Here is a 20,892-nt window from a genome sequence, read left to right as displayed (position 1 = left end):
GCTGTTTTCCACAGTGGGTCCACCATTTCACATGCTTTTGTGTCTAGCTTCTTAGGCTCAACATGGTGTTTATGATTCATCCATGTTGTTGCCAGTGGTGATGCTTCGTTCATTCTCATCACTCTGTAGAACTCCACTGGGTAAATATTCACAGTTTATTTATCCATTCTACTGTGGACATTTGGGTTGTTCCCAGGTTGGGCTATTAAAGAGTGCTGCTATGAACCTGTATGTCCTTTGGGAACATACCTATATGCACTTCTGCCAAGTTTAATTCCTAGGGGTGGAATTACTAGATTACATATGTGTATGTACGTATGTATCTATCCATCCATCTATAAATATGTAAAAATCTCCACATGAGTTTGAAAAGATAGTATGAAACTGTTTAAAGTGGCTGTATGGACTTGCTCTCACATCAGCAGTGTATGAGAGTTCTGGCTGCTCGACGTCTTCACCAGCATTTGGTATTGTCTGTCTTTCTCATTTAAGTGATTCTGGGTGGTTACAGTAAAATTCGGAGTTTTTAGATTTTATGTATTTATTTTATTTTTTAATTTTTTAAAAGATTTTATTTATTTGACAGAGAGACAGCCAGCAAGAGAGGGAACACAAGCAGGGGGAGTGGGAGAGGAAGAAGCAGGCTCCCAGTGGAGCAGGGAGCCCGATGTGGGGCTCGATCCCAGGACCGTGGATCATGCCCTGAGCCGAAGGCAGATGCTTAACAACTGAGCCACCCAGGTGCCCCTATTTATTTATTTTAGAGAGAGAGCACGAGTGAGGGGAGGGAGAGGGACAAGCAGACTCCCTGCTGAGCACGGAGCCTGATGCAGGGCTCAGTCCCACAACCCTGAGATCATGACCTGAGCTGAAATTAAGAGTCGGATGTTCAACCGACTGAGCCACCTGGCATCCCAGTAAAATTGTTTTAATTTGAAATTTCCTGGTGACTAGTGAAGTTAGCACAGACCTTGTCAAGTATTTATTGGCTATTTGGGTATTGCCTTTTGTGAAGTGCCTACTCCAGGTTTTGCCCATTTTTCTGGTAAGTTTGTCTGCTTCTTACTTATTTTTTATGAATTCTTTATAAGTTCTAGATAGGAGCCTTGGTCATATATATGTATTTCGGCATCTTCTCCCTTTCCGTGGCTTTCCTTTTCACTCTTTAGTGGTATCTTTTGAAGGACAGATGCTCTTACTATTGATAAAGTCCAATTTCTCATGTTAGGGCTTTCAATTTCCCTTTTAGTGCTTTCCATAACTTCTTTAAGAAAAATCTTACCTAACCCAAAGTCATTAAGACATTCTGTTTTCTTCCAAAACTTCATTGTTTACCTTCAGTATTTAGTTCTGCAGTCCATCTGGGATCAGTTTTTGTGTATGGTGTGAGGTTTGGGTCAATATACATTTTTTCCTCATATGACCTTTCAAATGACCCAGTACTAGTTTTTGAAGACCATCCTTTTCCCATGCCACATCCATTTCCTCACCATTTTTAATAGCTACAAAATAGTCCATTCTAAAGCACTCTCATAACTTATCTACCCATTCTTCCATGGGATATTTGGGTTATTTTCTGGCCTCTGCTATCATCAAACAGGGTGAATATCTTTGTTTGGACATCAAGGCATTCTTCTGCAATTTTTAAAACAAAGGTGGAACTTCTGAGCCAGAAAATACTTACCTTTTTGAAAAATTAATAAACGATACAGTTCAAAACTCCAAGAATACAAAGAGTGAAAAGTTTACCTCCTACCCTGTCCCCAGTCCTTGCAGTCCCTCCACCAGGTCACTGCAATTATGAAATCTTGAGTATCTTTACAGATACCTTGTAATGGATGAACAGGTATTAGTTAGGTTTTTTTCTTTTCCTTACACAGCTAGGGGCACACTGTATGCTCTGTTCTGCATCTTGCCTTTTTAACTAAACAATGTATCTTAGAAGGCTTCTTATGACTGCACGTAAAAAAGCATCAGGCCACATACTCCACTGGATGAGTGTGCCACCATTTAGGCGGTCTCCTACTGATGGACATCCGTGGTGTTTCCAGTTTTTTGCTGTTCACTCGGTGCTGCGATGAGTAACTTTGCACACGTCACGTGTTCTCACATGTGTGCAGTATATCTGCTGGGGAATTTCTAGAAGTGGCCTTGCTGAGTCCAAGGATATGTATCTGTAACTTACCAACATTGCCAAGTTACACTCCCACCAGCAATGTATAAGAGCTCCTGTTTTCCCACAGCCTGGCTAATGGATTAGATCTGGGATCATTAGTCATTTGATAGGTGGAAAACTGTAGATTATTTTGCATTTATCTTGTGTGTGAGACTGAGCATCTTTTCAGGGGTTTAAGAGCAACTTGTGTTTTTTGTCCACATCCTTTGATGGTATGGACTTCTTCAGAATCACTCATGCAAATTCCTTCAAATGTTACCTCATGAGAAGCCTTAGACGTGGACTTTCTGGTCAGAGTTCGAACTTTTTAAAAGATGTCTCTACGCGTTGCCAGCTGACCTTCCAGAAGGGAGGCCCCACCCACGTTCCTTCCACAACTTGGCCCTAGGCCAGGCTCCCATCATCACTGGCCCCAGAGTGTCCTTGAAGCTGGCATGACCAGCTACGGGTGAGGATCCTGGCCTGGTGGGACGGAGCTGGCCCCGCCTCTCCAGGAGGCCCCGCCCTGTCGCCAGGAGCCCCCGCCCCAGACGCGTAGCCCCGCCCCCACCTGCGATGCCTTCCTATCGCGACCGCGCGGCCCCGTCCCGCCCCCCTGGCCGCGAAGCCCCACCCCCAGGCGCGGCGGCTCCGCCCCCCGCTGCGTGCCCCGGCGTCGCTGGTCACGTGATGTATGGGGTGCGGGGAGGGGCTACTGGGAGCCATTGCGCCCTCCGCGCGCTATGGCTTCCCCCGAATATAGTGGGCTGCGGCCTGGCCGCGGGAAACAGGCGAAGGCATAGACGAGGCCCGGACGCCGTCCGCAGCTGCCGGCGCCGGGAGGCAGCTCGTTGCTAGGCAGCCGCGTGGGGCCAGCGGGGAGGGGCGGGGCCCGCGGGGGCGCAGGCATGGACCAGTACTGCATCCTGGGCCGCATCGGAGAGGGCGCGCACGGCATCGTCTTCAAGGCCAAGCACGTGGAGGTGAGCCGGGCGCGGTGCGGCGCGCAGGCCTGACCGCTCAGCTTCCAGCAGTTCCTGGCCGAGACACACACCCCCCCCGTTTTCCCGCCCCACGTCTGCACCGCTGCGCCAGCCGCCCCGCTACGTGGTGTGCGCCCACCACTTCGGCCCCCTTCAGGGGGTGCCGTCCAGGTTGCGGTCAGCTGCCCAGCCACCCGCGATGCCACCGCAGTCGTCCCGCGAGTGCCCCGAGGAGCGTGGCGTCAAAGTCTGGGAGCTGTTCGCGCAGCGCCGCAGCAGCTGGGTCCCAGGCTAGATCTGATTTCCCTCCAGAACGGGGTGGGGGCGCTTCCCACTCCCCCAAGGGCCTTGGGCCTCTGCGACCCCCCACATGACACCTGTCCCGAGGCGCACGCCCTTCCCCACCCTGGGATGGGTGGCAGTGTCAGCGTTGTGTCCCGCAGACTGGAGAGATCGTGGCGCTCAAGAAGGTGGCCCTGCGGCGCCTGGAGGATGGCATCCCCAACCAGGCCCTGCGGGAGATCAAGGCCCTGCAGGAGATCGAGGACAATCAGCACGTGAGTTGGTCTGGGCTCCCTGTGCTCCTCCTGCACCCCTCCCTTACTCCTGTCTTATCCACCTTGGCCCCCACTTAAGTCATTCTGCACCCATTCCCTCTTACCCCCTTATTTCTTCCTGTACTCATAATTCATTCATTTATTCACTGACTTCTTTTCATCAAACATTTGGTGATTTGTAATGATGATGATAACTGCCTCTGTTGAGTTCTGTTTTGTTCCACAGGCTGGGTTAACTGTGTTAGGTTCGTTGTCATTCTGAGTTGCTGCTCTGCAAGGCCAGTTTCAGGATCTCCCGTTCTTCTCGGGCCAGGGGAGGAGGCTCGTCCACCAGCTGTGGGCACGCAGCTGGTCCGTGGAGGCTTTGGCTGGGGTCTGATTGAGGAGTCCAGATGTTCTAACCTGGGGTCCACCCGTAGGCCCTACCCTGTGCTGGGCATGGGCCCCGAACCAGCTTCTGATAACTTAAGTGCAGTAGGGGAGATGCACAGAGAAGGCAGGGCCCACATGGCCTGGTTCGTCTGTGATGGGACTGGAGGTGCTATGGGCACACGGGGAGAGAGACATACACCCCCAGCCTCATTGCTCTTCACCATGCTTTCTCTCATCCCTGGGGAGTGACATTTGTGTCGTGCTCCTGCTTGTCTGTTATCCTCTGGAGTTTTCTATGATACATTGGATATATGACAAAAGCATGTTGTAAAACTGTTTATAAAACACATCTAAAAACTTGTCATCCTAGTTTTGTACGAAAACGTGTGTGTATATATATATGAGAATATGTGTTAGTACACGCCATAACTGTTGTAAAGTCTGACAGAATGTACTGTAAGGTTGATTGTAGGTGATAGGCTGTTTCTTCTGTTGTTTGTTTTGTAATTCTGTGTATTATCTGAATGTGTGTGATCTGTGCAATGATCGTGTGCTACCTTCAAAGTCTGAAAACCAGCAAGAAGTCTGTTTGCATTTTTTTGAGGGCAGTCCAGGGACGTGCAGACAGCCCACGTGCGAGAGAGGTGGAGGGCCCGTAAGAAGGCGGGTGACAGGGCCCCTCAGCTCGAGTCGGCAGCCCAGAGTGTTCAACCGTAAAACCCTCCGGAGTTGAGCCCTCGCCACCTTCCAATCTTACCGGAGCCAGTGCAGCCGCTTCCTCACTGTGCTCCTCTCCCCACTGTCAACAAGTGTGGATGGAATCCACTTCCTCGCTTGAAAAACCCACTGGCTTTTCTTCACACAGAGAACTCCAGCCCCTCTCTTCATTCATTTCACATAACTTCTGAAGTGTCTCCTGTGACACCGTCCAGGCCACAGAACCGAGCAAATGTCCTTCCCCTAGAGGATCCTACATGCTCTCGACCCCCCAGCCTCCTACCTGTTCCCACGTTGGGTCTTTGTGCTTGTGGTCCCTCGGCCCTCAGCTCCTTCCCACATCCCTGCGTTACTGACCCCACCCGTTTTATTCTCTGTCCTCAGAACCTGGACACACCCTGGCGGTTTGCTTTCTCATGTGTTAGGTGTGTGTGTCCCTGTGCTGTGAGCTCCTTAAAGTCATTAGGACCTGCCAGGCCTTGCTCCTGCTCACTGCTGTGCTGCCTAGTCCCTGTGACCCGTGGGCCCTCAGGAAGTATATGTGATGTGTCTCCTGATGCTGGGGTTTCATGGCCCTAGAGGAAACCAGAGGAGACCTGTGCTGTGTGTGTGAGAGAGAGAGGGTTGCCCCCCAGGTGATTTCCCAGTTCCTGCCGTAGGTGACCTTCCTTAGACCTCCTTTTCCCTGAGTGTGAGTGCGGTGTTAGATGGGGACCTGCCTTCTCTCCAGAGAGGGGAGCCAATAGAGAGCTCAGAACTCCTTTCTGAGCTCAGATCTCGCATCACCTCTGCCTGCCTTGTCCTCTGTCAGGGCAAGGGCTGGGGGTCCCAGAGACGGTCTGAGCAATGTGGGTCCAGGGGTGACGGGATGCCTGCCCCGCAGGTGGTGCAGCTGAAGGCCGTGTTCCCGCACGGCGCAGGCTTTGTGCTGGCCTTCGAGTTCATGCTGTCAGATCTGGCTGAGGTGGTGCGCCACGCCCAGAGGCCACTGGTCCAGGCACAGGTCAAGAGCTACCTGCAGATGCTGCTCAAGGGTGTCGCATTCTGCCATGCCAACAACATCGTGCATCGGGTCAGTCTCTGCATGGGCTGTGGCGGGACCTGCGGGGCCAGCCCTTGAAGAAGGCGTGGTCAGAGGGGGTCAGAGAGAATAGGACCTGTGGTGTGGCCACACCACAGAGTAAGTGGCCCTGGAGAGGGTGGGGGCCTGGGCTGACCCATGTGCTTAGCCTTCCAAGCTCACGTCCCAAGGTCCTCTGGGGGATCTGGAGGAACTGATGCTTCCTTTGGTGCTCTCAGGACCTGAAACCGGCCAATCTGCTCATCAGTGCCTCAGGCCAGCTCAAGATAGCGGACTTTGGCCTGGCCCGGGTGTTTTCCCCAGATGGCAGCCGCCTCTACACACACCAGGTGGCCACCAGGTAGGGAAGGCCAGTTCCCAGGCAGGGCTTGGCAATGGACGGGCCCCATCCTTCTCACTGGGGATGAGGTGCTTCTGAACCTTCAATTCAGACATTGGTTGTGGGTCTGATGTGGGGCTGGGGTGACCTATTCAGGCCGCCTTCTGGCAGACCAGCGACCTGGTTGTGACTTCCCGCCCTCCTCCTCACAGGTGGTACCGAGCCCCTGAGCTCCTGTACGGCGCTCGCCAGTATGACCAGGGCGTTGACCTGTGGTGAGGCTCCTGTGGGCTGGGCGTGGGGGAAGGTGGGTTATGGAGTCACCTTTTTCTCCTGGGCTTTGGGGTTGCTAAGCTATTTGGGGGTGTCTTCTGTGAACTATAGGTTGCCTTGGGGGTGTCTTCCCTGGTTGGGCTGTCTGAGGAGTTTGGTGTCAGTTTTCCTCTCTACGACATTTTTGAGCTGGGTGGGGATTAGGTGTGATCAGAGTGGGAAGCTTCCGGGCTGGAGTGGGGGAGGTGGTGTGAGGCTCAAGGCGTATGGATCATCTACATGAGTGTATAGGGGTTGCATATATCCCAGGAGGTGAGCTATCCAGAGGCCTGGGTCCCTGCGTGTGAAGGCTCGAAGCCTTTATTTGGGGTAGGATGATTTGCACAAGCTCAAGAGCTTGAGATGTAGGGGCTGTTCTGGAGGTCTGCCCCGGAAGGCGAGGAGTGTAAGGTGGTGGCTGTGTGTCCCAGAAATTGAGGCTCTGAGAAGTCTCAGAACTAGTGAGGGTGTCACTGTGTTTTCTAGGGTTGAGGCCAGTGAGCTGTTTAGTAGGGGGATATGTTCTGTGTTCTAGGCTTGTGGTCTTTGTTTACGAGTCTGTATTCCTAGATATGAAGCATCTGTGCTGTTTGTGGTTCCTTGGCCCCAGTATGAGGTGTGGGTGCTATGTGGGAAGATCTGTGTCCTTAGCGTGAGGTGATGGAGCTGGTGGCAGGAGATCTTTGTCTATAGTGTGAGGTGATAGAACTGGGGTTAGGGAGATCTGGGTCCCAGTGTGAGGTGACAGAGATGATGGGGGGAGACCTGTGTCCTGGTGTGAAGTGGCAGAGCTGGTGGTAGGAGATGTGTGTCTGGTGTGAGGCAACGGAGCTGGTGTGGGGAGATCTATGTCCTCGTGTGAGGTGACAGAGCTGACGTGGCAGATCTGTGTCCTGGTGTGAGGTGGCAGAGCTGGTGGTGGGAGATCCTGTGTCCTTGTGTGAGGTGATAGGTGACAGAGCTGACGTGGCAGATCTGTGTCCTGGTGTGAGATGACAGAGCTGGTGGGGGGAGATCTATGTCCTTGTGTGAGGTGACAGAGCTGACGTGGGCAGATCTGTGTCCTGGTGTGAGGTGGCAGAGCTGGTGGTGGGAGATCCTGTGTCCTTGTGTGAGGTGACAGAGCTGGTGTGGGGAGATCTGTGTCCTTGTGTGAGGTGACAGGCGACAGAGCTGGCGTCGGGAGATCTGTGTCCTGGTGTGAGATGACAGAGCTGGTGGGGGGAGATGTGTGTCCTGGTGTGAGATCTCTGAGCTCTTTGGGTCTGTATCCACAGGGCTGTGGGCTGCATCCTGGGGGAATTGCTGAACGGATCCCCTCTCTTTCCTGGGGAGAACGATATCGAACAGCTTTGCTGTGTGCTTCGAATCTTGGGCACCCCCAGCCCTCAAGTCTGGCCGGTTTGCAAGGGTTCCCAGTGGGGAGGGGTGGGGGCAGGTGTCCTCCCTTCCCCTCAGTAGCCAGGACCACCCTTTCCTGCACCTTTTCCTCATGGCCCCATGCCTCCTTGACCACCCATACCACTGTCCTGGCCTCCCTCGGGGGCTTCTCCCTTTCTGTCCTGCTGGATGCCTGAGGCTAGGTCCTGTCCCTTCTCTCCCAGCACACTTGCACTTCTCACCAAGCTGGGTATGGCACAGGTACCTGAGTCAGGGAGGGGATGTGGGATTTCAGGAGTGACAGCAGGAGCGGGAGCCGCGGGTGAGAGTGAGCAGGTGGGCCATAGCGAGCAAGAACTAATGACAGTGGTTCTAGGAGATCACAGAGCTGCCCGACTACAACAAGATCTCCTTCAAGGAGCAGGCGCCCGTGCCCCTGGAGGAGGTGCTGCCCGACGCGTCTCCTCAAGCCTTGGACCTGCTGGGGCAGTTCCTCCTCTACCCTCCGCGCCAGCGCATCTCAGCCTCCCAGGTACGGTGACCCACTTTCCCTGATACCCCTCACTCAGGACCCGCAATCCCGAGGTTGAAGCCCCTCAGGACTGTGATGGGTTGGAACCAGAGCCCAGGGGTCACAGGCAGGTCCGGGGGCCCATGCCTACCTTGCAGAAGAGTGCATCTGTGTTATCCCTCATCCCTTCAACAGATACTCACTCTGCATGATAAACTCCCGCTATCATCCTGGGCCCTGAGGGTGGGGTGTTGGGACTGACTTTGGGGGAGTGCAGGTTTAAGCATGAGAGAAATGATGAGCAGAGGTCTGGCAAGGGGGACCCAGAAGGGTGGGTTGTGTGGCAGGGAAGGAGGGGGAGGACCATGGGCTGATGGCCAGTAGTGCCAGGGCCTCTGCCTTGGGTATACCTGTGTCCCCAGCCTCATGGCTGCCGTTCCCTTCCCACCCTCAGCACTGGCATGGCCCCTGGTGAGTTCTCACGTCATCGGCTCCTCTAAAGTGGGCCAAGGCCATCCGACCGCTTCCTGCAGTCTGGTAGCCCCTGCACACTACCCCACCCCGCCATTGCCTGCTTCTGCCCATTCAGTGTGTCCTCCACCTGGCAAGCCGCCTAAAACCCCCTGCAGGGCTCTCCTGTGACCCCCTCTCAGAGCAGAAGCCCAGGTCCTAGGGGCCAACGGGTGTCACACACTTGGGGCCATCACCTCCTTGGCCCTGCCAGCTCCTGCCCCTTTGCTCATTCCCCCTTGGGCTCCAGGTGCACTGCATGTCCTTGGGCCTCACCCGTGCACCTCTCTGCTCGAGCATCGCTTTGCAGGCCTTCAGCCTCTCCAGCATCCCTCACCCCCTTGCTGTCTCTTCCACAGCCCTAGTCATGTGATGCACCCTGTATCTTCCTTTATCTTGTTGGTCACCCGCACCCCTGACTCGTGGAAGACGTCACGAGGGCAGGTTCTTTGTTCTGCCAGCCTCCGGAACAGTGTTCAGATGGTGAACACTCAGAGATGCTGTGGGAGCGAGCCTCAGGAGGGCAGTGCTCAGGTCCTCCCTCACAGGGAAGAGAGCTGAGGCGGGGACGGGGAGGTGACTGATTTCCTTCTGCTTTCCCTTGCTTGCTGCCCCCAGGCCCTCCTGCACCAGTACTTCTTCACGGCTCCCCTGCCTGCCCACCCCTCGGAGCTGCCGATTCCCCAGCGCCCAGGGGGACCTGCCCCCAAGGCCCACCCAGGGCCCCCCCATGTCCATGACTTCCACGTGGACCGGCCTCTCGAAGAGTCACTGTTGAACCCGGAGCTGATTCGGCCCTTCATTCCAGAGGGCTGAGACGCTGGGCCAGCCCTGTTGTCCTGCTCCCCAGAGTCCCCAGGCTTCTTGTTCTGCATAGCCTGACTCGACCTCCCATGGCCTCTACCCAGCCACACTCAGTCCACTCCATGCCTGGTCCTGCTCCCAGCCAGTTGATGAGGATGTCCAGCTCCAGCAGAGGAGACCTGCAGCTCGCACTGTCGGCTTCCGTTCTGCGTGCTGCTGACCTACCCATCAGAGGGAGACAGTGGGCTCCGGGGCTGTGCCTGCCATGGTGCTGGTTCTCCAGGCTCTGCCTTCCCAGTCAGGGACGGTCCTGGGAGAGCCGTCTAGGGGAGTGCAGAGGGTAAGATGTCCTCACACTGAAACACAGGTGGGAGGGCAGGTTTGTTTTGGTTTTGTTTTCAGAGGCATTAAAAGCTAGTTCAGTTTCAAGATTTATTATGAAAAGCCCAGGTAGTTCTGCCTGATGTCTGCCCCTCTTCCCTTCCTATTTAGGGAAGTGGCCGAGGTGGCATCAGTTCATGGCCCCTTCTTCCCCTGCTTCCCTATTCAGGGAAGTGGCCCCATTCATGGCTACTCTGGTCCTGAGGGTTTCATACAGTGCTCTCATTTGGAGGTGAGGTGGCAGGAGTTAAGCCCAGGGATGGCTCAGGTTGGGCACCTATCAGGTTTAAGCTGGTTTACCAACATCTCTACCTTCAGGATAAGGTTGAGCCAGGACCAGACGTATCCCCTCCTTAGATAAAGAGCAAGTAAGGAGATAGGCATTCCTGGAACTCATGTCTTAATTTAGTAAATCCAAATACAAGCCCAATCAGCCCTTGTTCGTTGTCTAGTAAGATTTGATAAGCTGTTTCTACAGTTTGTATCAAAATAAAAGGGTTTAGGCAGAAGAGGAGAAAAAGGAGGGAAGGACTCACTCTGTTAGACCTAAGACTTAGCATAGGGCTCAACAATTGGGACAGTGCAGCCTTAGTTCAGGAAGAATTAAAAACAGAGCAGAGAAACTTAGCAAGAGAAACTTGAGGGATGTGTGCCTGTTTCTCCAGCCGCATCTCCTGTCAACTCTAAGCTGCAGTCTGGCTACCTTCTGGGAGCTCTGAGCTCCGTATAAATTCCAGCCTGTACCCGCAGCTCGACCACTGACCCTGACTTTGAATGTCAAGGTCAGAGTGAAGCTGGGTGTCACGGCCAGGGTGAGGTTCACTGTGAGGGTTACGGTGCCAGGGTCAGGTGAAGGTAGGGGTTTCGGTAGGATAGATGGCAGATGATAGCAGGGTTGAGGGTTAGAAGCAGGGCGAGGTTGGAGGGGAGGGTCAGGGTCAAGGTAAGGGTGAGTGTCACGACCAGGGGCGGCTGGACCCTGGTAAAGGAGAGGACCTTGTCAAAGGCCAGGTTGAGAGAGTGTAAGCGGTGGGGCCGAAATGCAGGACAGGGCAGTCACTGGCAAGGGTGAGGGCCGGGGCTGGGGAGGTGCTCGCCTCAAGGTCCCTGGCGTGAGGGTCAGTGCAGGAGTAGAGGTCAGGGCGAGGGCCAAGGGGGTGGTCAGAGGCAAGCGGAAGGTTGGGGAGAAGCGGGGCGGACTGGCTACTGCATATGCTGGATGGCTGGAAGAGGATTGACTCAAGATCCGGAGCAGTGCGGGCTGGGTGGGCGTAGTCTGCACGGCGGAAGCGCGGTAGTCGGGGCGGGTCTTGGTCTGAGGGGCGGAAGCGCGGTGGGTTGGCCGCGGTTTGGTTGAGTGGAGCGGAAGCGTGGCAGGGTGGGCGGGGTTTGGCCTGTGGGGCGGAATTGCCATGGGATGGGCGGAGTTTGGCTGAGTGCGGCGGAAGCACGGTGGGATGGGCGGGGTTTGGCCTGCGGGGCGGAAGTGCGGTGGGATGGGCGAGACCTGGCCAAGTGAAGCGGAAGGGCGGTGGGATGGGCGGAGTTTGGTCAGCTTAACGCAAGCGTGAGGGAAGCGCGGTGGGATAGGCGGGGTTTGGCCTGCAGGGCGGAAGCGCGGTGAGGTGGGCGGGGCTTGGCCGAGTGGCGCAGAAGCGTGTAGGAGGCGTGGCGGGAGGGAGGGGCCGGGGTGGCGGAGCGAGATGGAACCTCGGCTTGGGCCGCACGAGCTGCTCCACGTTTTCTCCTTCCTGGAGGCCCGAGACCTGCTCTGCGCCGCACAGGTGGACAAGGTAGCGCGCTTGGTCGGGGCGGAGGCAGGGCTGGCTTCACGGTCCCCGAGTGCTCACGGCTGGCCCCGCTCTGGGCTTGGTTCCCCATTTGGGAGGCGGTGTCAGGCGGCCCTGATGCCGTGGTCGGCAGAGGGCGCTCGCGGCCCCGGGGGTGGTGATCTGGGCGGCTTTTTGGGGAGCAATGCTGCAAGCCGCCGGCCTCTGGCAACGCTCAGACGCTGCTTGGTTCTCCTGCAGCGGGCGCCCTGCCATCAGGCTTCACTGCTAAGATGGGCTTGAGCACCGGTTTCCTTGCTCCTCCCATCTCTTCTGGATAATTCTGGAATTTCTCTCCTGGGGCCTGCTTGGGAAGCCAAGATTTTCCTGAGTGGCACGCCCGCTGCGCCCAGGACGCTCGCACACCTGCAGCCTGGCTGTCCGTGCCCTGGGCTTGTTGAGTGCATCGGTTTGCACCTGGGCCCCGTGTGCAGCTGCGCTGAGCTCTTCCTAGAGCTCCACGCAATTTAACTGAGTGTATAGCATATTTATTTAACGTCTGCTTTTCCCCTTACCGAGATTCATTATCCAGATCAAGGTTGTCTGTGTTTTGCGTCATGTGTCTCTAGCAGCCAGTGAATTTCTTGGCGTTTAGTGTACCCTCTGTAAATACTTGCTGAGTATATGAGCTTTGTTAAGTAACCTAAAATGCATTTGTTGACCTTAAAAATGAAACCGCCAGTTATTTTGCCACCAAAAATGTGTTTATTTGGGAATAGCAGAGAATTGCAGTTTGGGACAAGCAGCTTACAGTAAAACCATAGTCCAGAAAACAAAGGCCAGGAGGCTTCTTATATAGAAGTGTTGTGAAGGCTGTTGTAAGCTAAAGGTCCCCTGGAGGAGCTGGGAGCTGGAAGTGTAGTGGCCTCTCTTAGGCTGGGCTGTTGCTGGGGCAGGAAATCTTACTCCCTCTGGGATGGTAAAGTAGTAGTCAAACTAGTATCAATTTGCAATGTGCATCTTTTCCTATGGGGTCTGCACTTGACAAGTGCTGTGGTCTGAAGAGTCCCCCACTGCTGGTCTCCTGAGGTTTTCCTTATTAATTTTCACACATTATCGTATCATTTTATAGAAGGATCAATAGCAGATTTTTTTCGCAGACTTCTATTTGAATTTTATAACTCATTTAAAATGTGTCACGTAAAACCCCGCGTTTTTATCCCCTTTTTTTTTACCAGTAAGGAAACTGAGGATCACCCAGGTAGTCCCATACAGGGCTGGAATTGGATCCCTGGCTGTTTTCCCGGCAGCAGACTAGGGATACTACAGGGGCAGAGTTTGAAAGGAGGGTGACTTATACCATTGGATAGCACCAGCTTTTCTGGGACATAGTTTCCCCCTTAGGTAAGATGAGGTCAATGATCTTTGCCTCACGGTGCCACTATAAAGGGCAGGATCTAACAGAGGGATCCTCAAAGGTGGGTAGTATTTTTCAGGTTATATTACACATTATACTTTGTATTTGGGAAATAAGTTCTCAGTTGGGTTTTGAACTGGGAGTTATAGAAAAGGAAAATGTATAAATCTTCTTACCTGACTTGATTTTGGCAAAATACAAATATTACGTTCCTTCCAAAAATACCGAGGAACTTTGATCTAGCAGATGACCAAAGGCTGTGGAAGTGGGGGCCTGGGCTCAGAGGAAGGTGGTTCCTTCTGCCATGGATCAGAAAGCCAGTTTCTGGGATGGGGCCTTCAGTGGAGCTGGACCGCAGACAGCTCTACAGTGGTTCCCACCGAAGCTGTGTGGGCTTCAGAATCAGGCTGGCCTAGGCTGGAGAGGCCAGGGAGGCCTAGAATGCAGCTGTGGGAATGAGGGAGGGCAGGCATGGCACTCTGGTCCCCTCCTGGGACTGACGCTGAGCCTCTCCCAGATGCTTCTACAGGGCAGGTTATGGAGCAGGGCTGACGATGTGTCCCCCCCCCCCCCCACGCCCCCAGGCGGCTGTTCAGTTCCACCATCTTGGCATCTCTGGGACACCCTCTAGGCCAGTGCAGCAGCCATTCTGGGGCCTGTTGCTCTACCCTCCTTTCCAGTTCTGACGGCAGCCGATGATCCTCCTGAAACAGTGTAACCCTGCCGCTCCTCCAGCCGCAGTTCCCGAGGGCTTCTCACAGTTCTTGCCAATAGGCCTTTGGGATTTAGGACTTAGCAGATCTCCAGCTCCTTTCCCCAGAACCGTATACTCCAATTATGGCAGAATACTCACTCTTTTTTTCACACTTGAGACACTGCTCGGGTAGTCCTGTCTCTCCCTGGAGTACTTCAGCCACTGGGGACTTGATCAGTAGTCACTTATGAGCCCCTTGGCTCTGATTTAGCTCTCTGCCCCTTCTGCAGTGCCCAGCAAGCTGGGTGCCAACTGCACATTGACCGACCAGACATTCTCTTCTCTGTGCTCTTGTTCTAGGTCTGGAATGAAGTTTCAATGACCAAGGAACTGTGGAGGTGAGTGAAGGAAAGGCCAGACATGGTCAGGGGAGTGTCCCACAAAGGTGAGGAGTGCACTGGAGAAGAGGTTTGAGCACTGTTTCTGGCGTTGATGAGTACACGAGAAGGGACAGTCCACAGCACTTAGCAGGACCCCCCCCCCCCCGGTTAGGTGTGTAATACTCTTTCTTTTTAGTGGTATGTTGAAATGTAAGAGTTTTATTAATTGAATGGGAGATTGATATACGGCAGGAGTACCAAACTCAGGGGCAGAAATGTACAGGAAATGCATACAGCCGGCTGACAAGACAAATCAAACTACTTTTCATTTGAGCTCATCTGTGGTGTAACAACATAGCTGTATAAGCACATACGATTTTAGAATTTAAAAAAAAAGAAAATCAGGGGCGCCTGGGTGGCCTAGTCAGCTAAGTGTCTGCCTTCAGCCCACGTCATGATCCCGGAGTCCTGGAAGGGGCTTCGGCTCCCTGCTCAGTGGGAAGTCTGCTTCTCCTGCTTCTCCCTCTCCCTCTCCCTCTGTAACATCCCCCCCCCCCACCGGCTCCTGCTCGCTCTTGTGCATGTGCTCACTCACTCTCAAAATCTTAAAAAAAAAAAAAAAAAAATCAATGGAACTTTACATCAAAAACTAGGGATGTAATGTATGGTGACTAACATAATAAAAAATTATTATTAAAAAATTAAAATTAAAATTGAAAATGAAAAATATTTTAGTCATTAATTTATTATGTTTTTCTTTCTTACTCATTTTCCCTTTGGAACCTGACTTTTGTCCCAAGAAAGGAGGCAGATCGTCGGTCTCTTGCTGAATATAAGACAGACTATAGCCTTGACTGTCAGCTGGGAGCCGTATTTAGTTTTAGCCCCTACAGCTGTTCACACAGGAAGGGCTGCCAAACATGGAGGGAATCTTTGCTGGATGGGTTTTGTTTTCAGGACAACTATGCATTGAGATCCTTGAGAATTCTGGAATGCAGGTCTTGCCGTATTCAGTGTTCAGTGTCTTACAGTACCTGATGCTTTTCGTTCACTTATCACTAGTGATATTGGAAAAATGATACTAATCCCCTTCATTAGTTTTGAAGAGAACTTTTGTTTTATTTCCATCTTTACATTTTGGGGAATGAACTCTAGATAGAACATTCATTTCTGGAAATTGATTTCTCTGTAGGGAATGGACAAGATTATGTCCTGCCAAATGTGATTCTCGGTGACTTTGTGTCATAGGAAATAAATGAATTGACTTATGGGTTGCTGTGAGTATTTGTGGAAGACCTAGCAGAGCAGTATTCACGTTTGAAATCAGTAGGATGCCAGCCCCAACCCTGGTCTTCGTCCTCATCTTTGGTGATAAGCTGGGAGAGGAATTTCTGTTTGAGTGACAGGGGTAAGTTCCTTTCAGCAGTTCAAAAAATATCTTCAGTGGCTTATCACCTACCCACCACACGTATGTCATATGTTGGCACGTCGTTCCTCCAGTTCCTCAGGTCGATGGTTTGGCTTCTGTAAGCCAGGTCACGAATGGGTTTCAGTTCATTACTATTTCATACTGTTTGGTGCTAAACTTTCTTAGCATAAAGTCATTCTTTAGCATTGTATCTTTGAACTGTGTTCTTATAAAAATGGGGTTTGTTTCTGGAGCTGGGACAACAGCATTTCAGGAGCATTGTCATCTGTGGTCACATGCATGTATCATTTCTGATGCTGTGTCTGTCATGGGTACCAGGTCCGAAAGTTCTCCAGGACCATTAGAAATTCTTACGGACACAGCAAATGAATGTAGTTAACTGGTCATTTATTTTTAATGTCTAGTATATAACTTTAATTGAGAATGCTGCAAGTTCCTTTTTTTAATGTCTCATGACCTTTTAAATTCTGCTGTCTTCACATTAAACATTAGCTTTTGGTTAGAAGTAAAATTGCAAATATTTGCTTTTGCTTAAGGTACATAATTTCTGTTGTGTATAACAGATCATCTGTTATTAATTGCTATCTGAAAAGTTTTGGTATCACAGTATTTTTTCACTTGATACATTGAAATTCAGAGGAATAGCACATATTTTATTAATATTCATATTTCAACCTTTTTGATGGTCTGCCTTTGTTTCGTTTGTTTTTAAAGTAGTTTCTAGGGGCGCCTGGGTGGCTCAGTCGTTAAGCGTCTGCCTTAGGCTCAGGGCGTGATCCTGGCGTTCTGGGATCGAGCCCCACATCAGGCTCCTCCGCTGGGAGCCTGCTTCTTCCTCTCCCACTCCCCCTGCTTGTGTTCCCTCTCTCGCTGGTTGTGTCTCTCTCTGTCAAATAAATAAATAAAATCTTTAAAAAAAAAAATAAATAAAGTAGTTTCTATGCCCGGCGTGGAGCCCAGTGTGGGGCTTGAAGTCATGACCCTGAGGTCAAGACCTGCGCTGAGCTAAGAGTCAGCTGCTTGACCAACTGAGCCACCCAGGCACCCCAGTCTCCCTGTGTTTTTGTCAAATCATTTGTTTTTTCATTTCTTCTAAATATTGGTCATGAGTCCTACTTAAGGTTTGATGTGTAATGGCCTTAAATACGTAGAAATAGACTTTACTTCCACAAGGAACTGTGCCTTCTCTTTTTCTTAAGCCACATTATCTTGGTCTAGCTTTCGTTTTCACACTCTTCAGATTGAGATATGGGTACAGGAAATTTCCTTTTCTTACTTCAGCTCAAAGCCCACAGCATAAGGAGTGGTGATGCGAGGTAACTGGCGCTCAGTCCTGACATCCAGAAGGTACAAGAGTTGGTGAGGCCCAGAGCTCGTTCTTTTCTACAGGGTACAGGTTTGTGCAGCTCCGGACAGATTTGCCAGCTGGGGATTTGGGTTCAGTACAGCCACACCACTTGCCTTTTCCTGACTTTTATGTGAAATCTAAGGATTTTTAAGTGTGGCAGCTGGTTCGTGTGGGCTGATCCTGTGCGAGCCAAACAGAATAATCCAGGTGTCCGTTCGGTCCACAGGCTGCAGGTATACTGCTATCACTTTTTTATTTTTTTAAGTTGAATCTTTTTTTTTTTTAGGATTTTATTTATTTATTATTTGAGAGAGTGAGATTGAGAGAATGAGTGGGAGGAGGGGCAGAGGGAGAAGCAGACTCCCTGTGGAGCAGGGAGCCGGACATGGGACTCGATCCCAGGACTTCGGGATCGTGACCTAAGCCACCTAGGCATCCCAGTGTACTAGTTCTGGCAGAAGGACCAGAGTTCCAGCAAGCACAGTAAAACCTTCATCCAACATGGGCACTGGATCCTTCTCCGTGTGTTAGAAGGTCCCTGGTGCCTAGCACAGGCCTGACATGGAGGTGCTCAGTGAGTGGAGCAGCTGTGATGACTGTGTGTTGTACTTTGGGGCCACGGGCTGTGAGCCCTGTATTTCCTACTTAACCTCATCTGTGTTCTCTGTGAGGTAGGCGTGCTGGGCTGGAGCCACACGATGCCGCATCAGCTCCGCGGACTGTGAAATGCTGGAAGCCTCTGCCCATGAAGCGTCACTAGCCTTCCCCCAGCCAGAAGTCCTCTCACTTTGTGCTCAGGTCCCGTATCACATGTTGCCCCTTCTGAAATGTCATCTTTCTCCCATAAACTTTTATTTTGCTTATCCTCCTAGCCACTGGCTGAGAGTGTCCCACGGCAAGAGCCATGACTCTTTCACTCTGGTGCCCACAGACAAGATGGAGAGTCTAGTTCTCTACAGTGTGGATGAGCTAACATTTTTATTCTCAAAAACCTGATGAGAGAGGCTCTATCATAGAATTGACAGCAGTCAAATGGAAGCCCAGAATGCAGGGTCTTGGAAAATGGTGGGTTTGAAAATTTTCTGCTCTATTAAAGCAATGAGAAAACTGACACAAATTGTCAAAATTAACTTTTTCAGAACTCTGGAAATTAACAAGAGACTTGTAGTAGTCTAGGAAGTGTTCATTTAAGAAAAAAATATTTGAATCTTGGAATAGCAAGTTTTCTAGCCCTGTTCCCATAAACCCCCTCCAGTTCTGTGTTAGCCTCGAACATCAACAGCTCACAATCATAGTGAAACCAGGAGGCTGGCAGCCACTGGAGGGGGCAGAATGGGATTGGATTCTCATTACCAGAGAATTGTCATTATTTGACCTGTCTGGTATTTCTTGGAAGACCCCGTGGGCAGACTGTTTTTATTTGGTCTGATTTGGAGTTCACTCAGTGTGAAAGCCTTTCCTTTGGGACCTTTGTCAAAACAATAATAGTTGATTAAATTTGTGGCTGTCAGAACTGATGGACAGCAGTTGAGCAAATAGTAGGCTAACCAAAAAGCTTAAAAGGAAAAGCTGAGAATGTGATGTCTTTAGGGGCTTGGGCTTTGAAAAGCTCTGACACTTTCCTAGGAACCTAAAAGCCCAGGCACTTGTAACGGGGGTGCACAAATTCAGGGAAGACCTCAGAAGGCTCTAAAGTCACTTGTTTGGCTAACCCTGGGGTTCTGTGCAAGTAGGAAGTGAAGGCTAGGGTACAGTTGTCAGCTGCCTTACTGAGTGTGGGATGCATGCCCCAGCGTGCACCGGAGCCCGTGCTGATGCCCACAAGACTTAGTAGTTCCAGGCATTTGGGAAATCCCTGGCCAATCATTAGTAAGCTCTAATTTAAGCAGACTTCAGTGGCCAGATGTAACAAAGAATGCAGGCTTTTCAGAATTCGTTCATAAACTTTACTAAACGAACAATAATAGTAAACAGCTGAAACAAACCTGGGGGGGCTTCAGATTTCCAGAATTCCACGGTATTTAAAATGTTCGCTTTTCGGGGCGCCTGGGTAGCGCAGTCGTTAAGCGTCTGCCTTCGGCTCAGGGTGTGATCCCGGCGTTCTGGGATCGAGTCCGACATCGGGCTCCTCCGCTGGGAGCCTGCTTCTTCCTCTCCCTCTCCCCTGCTGTGTTCCCTCTCTCGCTGGCTGTCTCTCTGTCACATAAATAAATAAAATCTTAAAAAAAAAAAAAGTTTGCTTTTCAACAGAAGTTACGCGTCATGCAGAGAAATAAGAAAACTATGGCTCATACACAGGAAATAAAGCAAACAACAGAACCTGTCTTTGAGAAATTCAGGCATTGGATGTACTAGATGAAGACTTTAAATTGGCTCTTTTCATTATGTTCAAAGAACTAAAGCGAAGTAGGATAGTGTCTCATCCAATAGAGAATAGCAGTAAAGAGTAATTATAAAAATAACTAAATAGAAATGATAGAGTAGAAAATTATCCTATCAAATTAAAAACTCAGGATTTGAGCATAGAAGATAGAATCAGTGAATTTGAAGATAAGCCAATGGAGATTATCCAGTCTGAAAAATAGAATGAATATAAAGGAAGAAAAATCAACAGTGCCTAAGAGACCTGTGGGACACCATCAAGCATGCCAGCATTGCATAACAGGAGCCCCAGAATGAGAGGGAAAAAGGAGAAGGAATAAAATATTTAAAGAAATAAGGGCCGGAAACCCCGAATTTGTTGAAAGATGTTAATTTACACTTGCAAAAACTCAATGAACTGCAAGTAGGATAAACTGAAGAGTTCCACATCACCAGTGTCGTCTCGGTGCAGTAGGAAGCACGTCAGTCTCACAGAGTTCCGCATCAGGACACATTGTACGGTCACCTGGCTGGCTCAGTTGGTAGAGCATGCAACTCTTGATCTTGGGGTCATGAGTTCAAGCCCCACACTGGATGTAGAGATAACTTACAAAAATAAAATATTTAAAAAGACACGTTGTAATCAAACTTGAAAGCTGAAGACATAGAATCTTGAAAGCAGCAAGAGAGAAGCAGCTCGTACAAGAAACCCCGATGAGACTAACAGTTGATTTCTCATTAAAAAAACATGGAATCCAAAAGGTAATGGGATGACATTGAAAGTGTTGAAAGAAAAGATTGTTACTTAGAATTGAATATCTAGAAAAATAAAGGAGAAAATGAAGACTTTTTAAGATTAGCAAAAGCTAAGAGGGTTTGTTGCTGTACACTTGCCATACAAGAAATCCTGAAGGAAGTCTTTCAGATTGAAGTGAAAGGACATTACGCGGTAAGTTGAATCCACGTGAAAATAGTTACTAGTGAAGTAACTCTATAGGCATATGTATAAGGCAGTATAAACGTATTTCTTATTTGTAGGTCTCGCAGGTCTCTTTTTCTCTTCTATGATTTAAAAGTTGCGTAAAACAGTAACTGTAGATCTCTGTTGATGCAGTAGGATGTGTAACGTGTAATTTGTAGATGGAACAGCACAGCTGGAGAGGGGCAGGAAATGGCACTACATAGGAGCAAAGTTTTTGAATATTGTTGAAATTAAGTTGATATCAATCAAAACTAGATTAATCCCCAATGCAACCATTAAGAACTTAAAAAATACAGTCAAAGAAATGACAAGGGAATTAAAGTAGTACATTAGAAAATATTCAACACAAAAGAAGGCAGTAACAGGAATAGAGGGGAAAGTGCATAAAACATAGAAATAAGTAGCAAGATGACGTGTAAATCATGCCTTA

At 50.6% G+C, this 20,892-nt stretch overlaps 1 protein-coding gene across 9 annotated transcripts in view; it reads left to right on the top strand.

The window, feature by feature from the left end:
• The first annotated feature begins 2,837 nt into the window (after window positions 1-2,837).
• The window catches only part of CDK20 (cyclin dependent kinase 20), a 43,519-nt gene continuing 25,464 nt past the window's right edge, over window positions 2,838-20,892 (top strand). For 3 of the 9 annotated variants that reach the window (XM_087858790.1, XM_045772325.2, XM_087858789.1), the window contains exons 1-8: window positions 2,839-3,138; window positions 3,582-3,695; window positions 5,668-5,856; window positions 6,084-6,205; window positions 6,397-6,459; window positions 7,774-7,897; window positions 8,253-8,408; window positions 14,323-14,360. In XM_087858790.1, the coding sequence (XP_087714916.1) occupies window positions 3,064-3,138; window positions 3,582-3,695; window positions 5,668-5,856; window positions 6,084-6,205; window positions 6,397-6,459; window positions 7,774-7,897; window positions 8,253-8,408; window positions 14,323-14,360 (881 nt within the window). In that variant the 5' untranslated portion in view covers window positions 2,839-3,063. Of the gene's footprint in view, window positions 3,139-3,581; window positions 3,696-5,667; window positions 5,857-6,083; window positions 6,206-6,396; window positions 6,460-7,773; window positions 7,898-8,252; window positions 8,409-9,515; window positions 10,131-11,733; window positions 11,876-14,322; window positions 14,361-15,590; window positions 17,405-17,794; window positions 17,882-20,892 lie in introns of those variants that run through there. The other 6 variants (XR_015722912.1, XR_015722913.1, XR_015722911.1 and 3 more) reach the window with 6 other exon arrangements.

The sequence above is a fragment of the Ursus americanus genome, chromosome 34, assembly GCF_024610735.1.
Source record: "Ursus americanus isolate L20-20 chromosome 34, mUrsAme1.1.p, whole genome shotgun sequence".
Classification (NCBI taxonomy): domain Eukaryota; kingdom Metazoa; phylum Chordata; class Mammalia; order Carnivora; family Ursidae; genus Ursus; species Ursus americanus.
The sequence above is the reverse complement of the archived record's forward strand: the minus strand, read 5'-3'. Positions and strand labels throughout refer to the sequence as shown.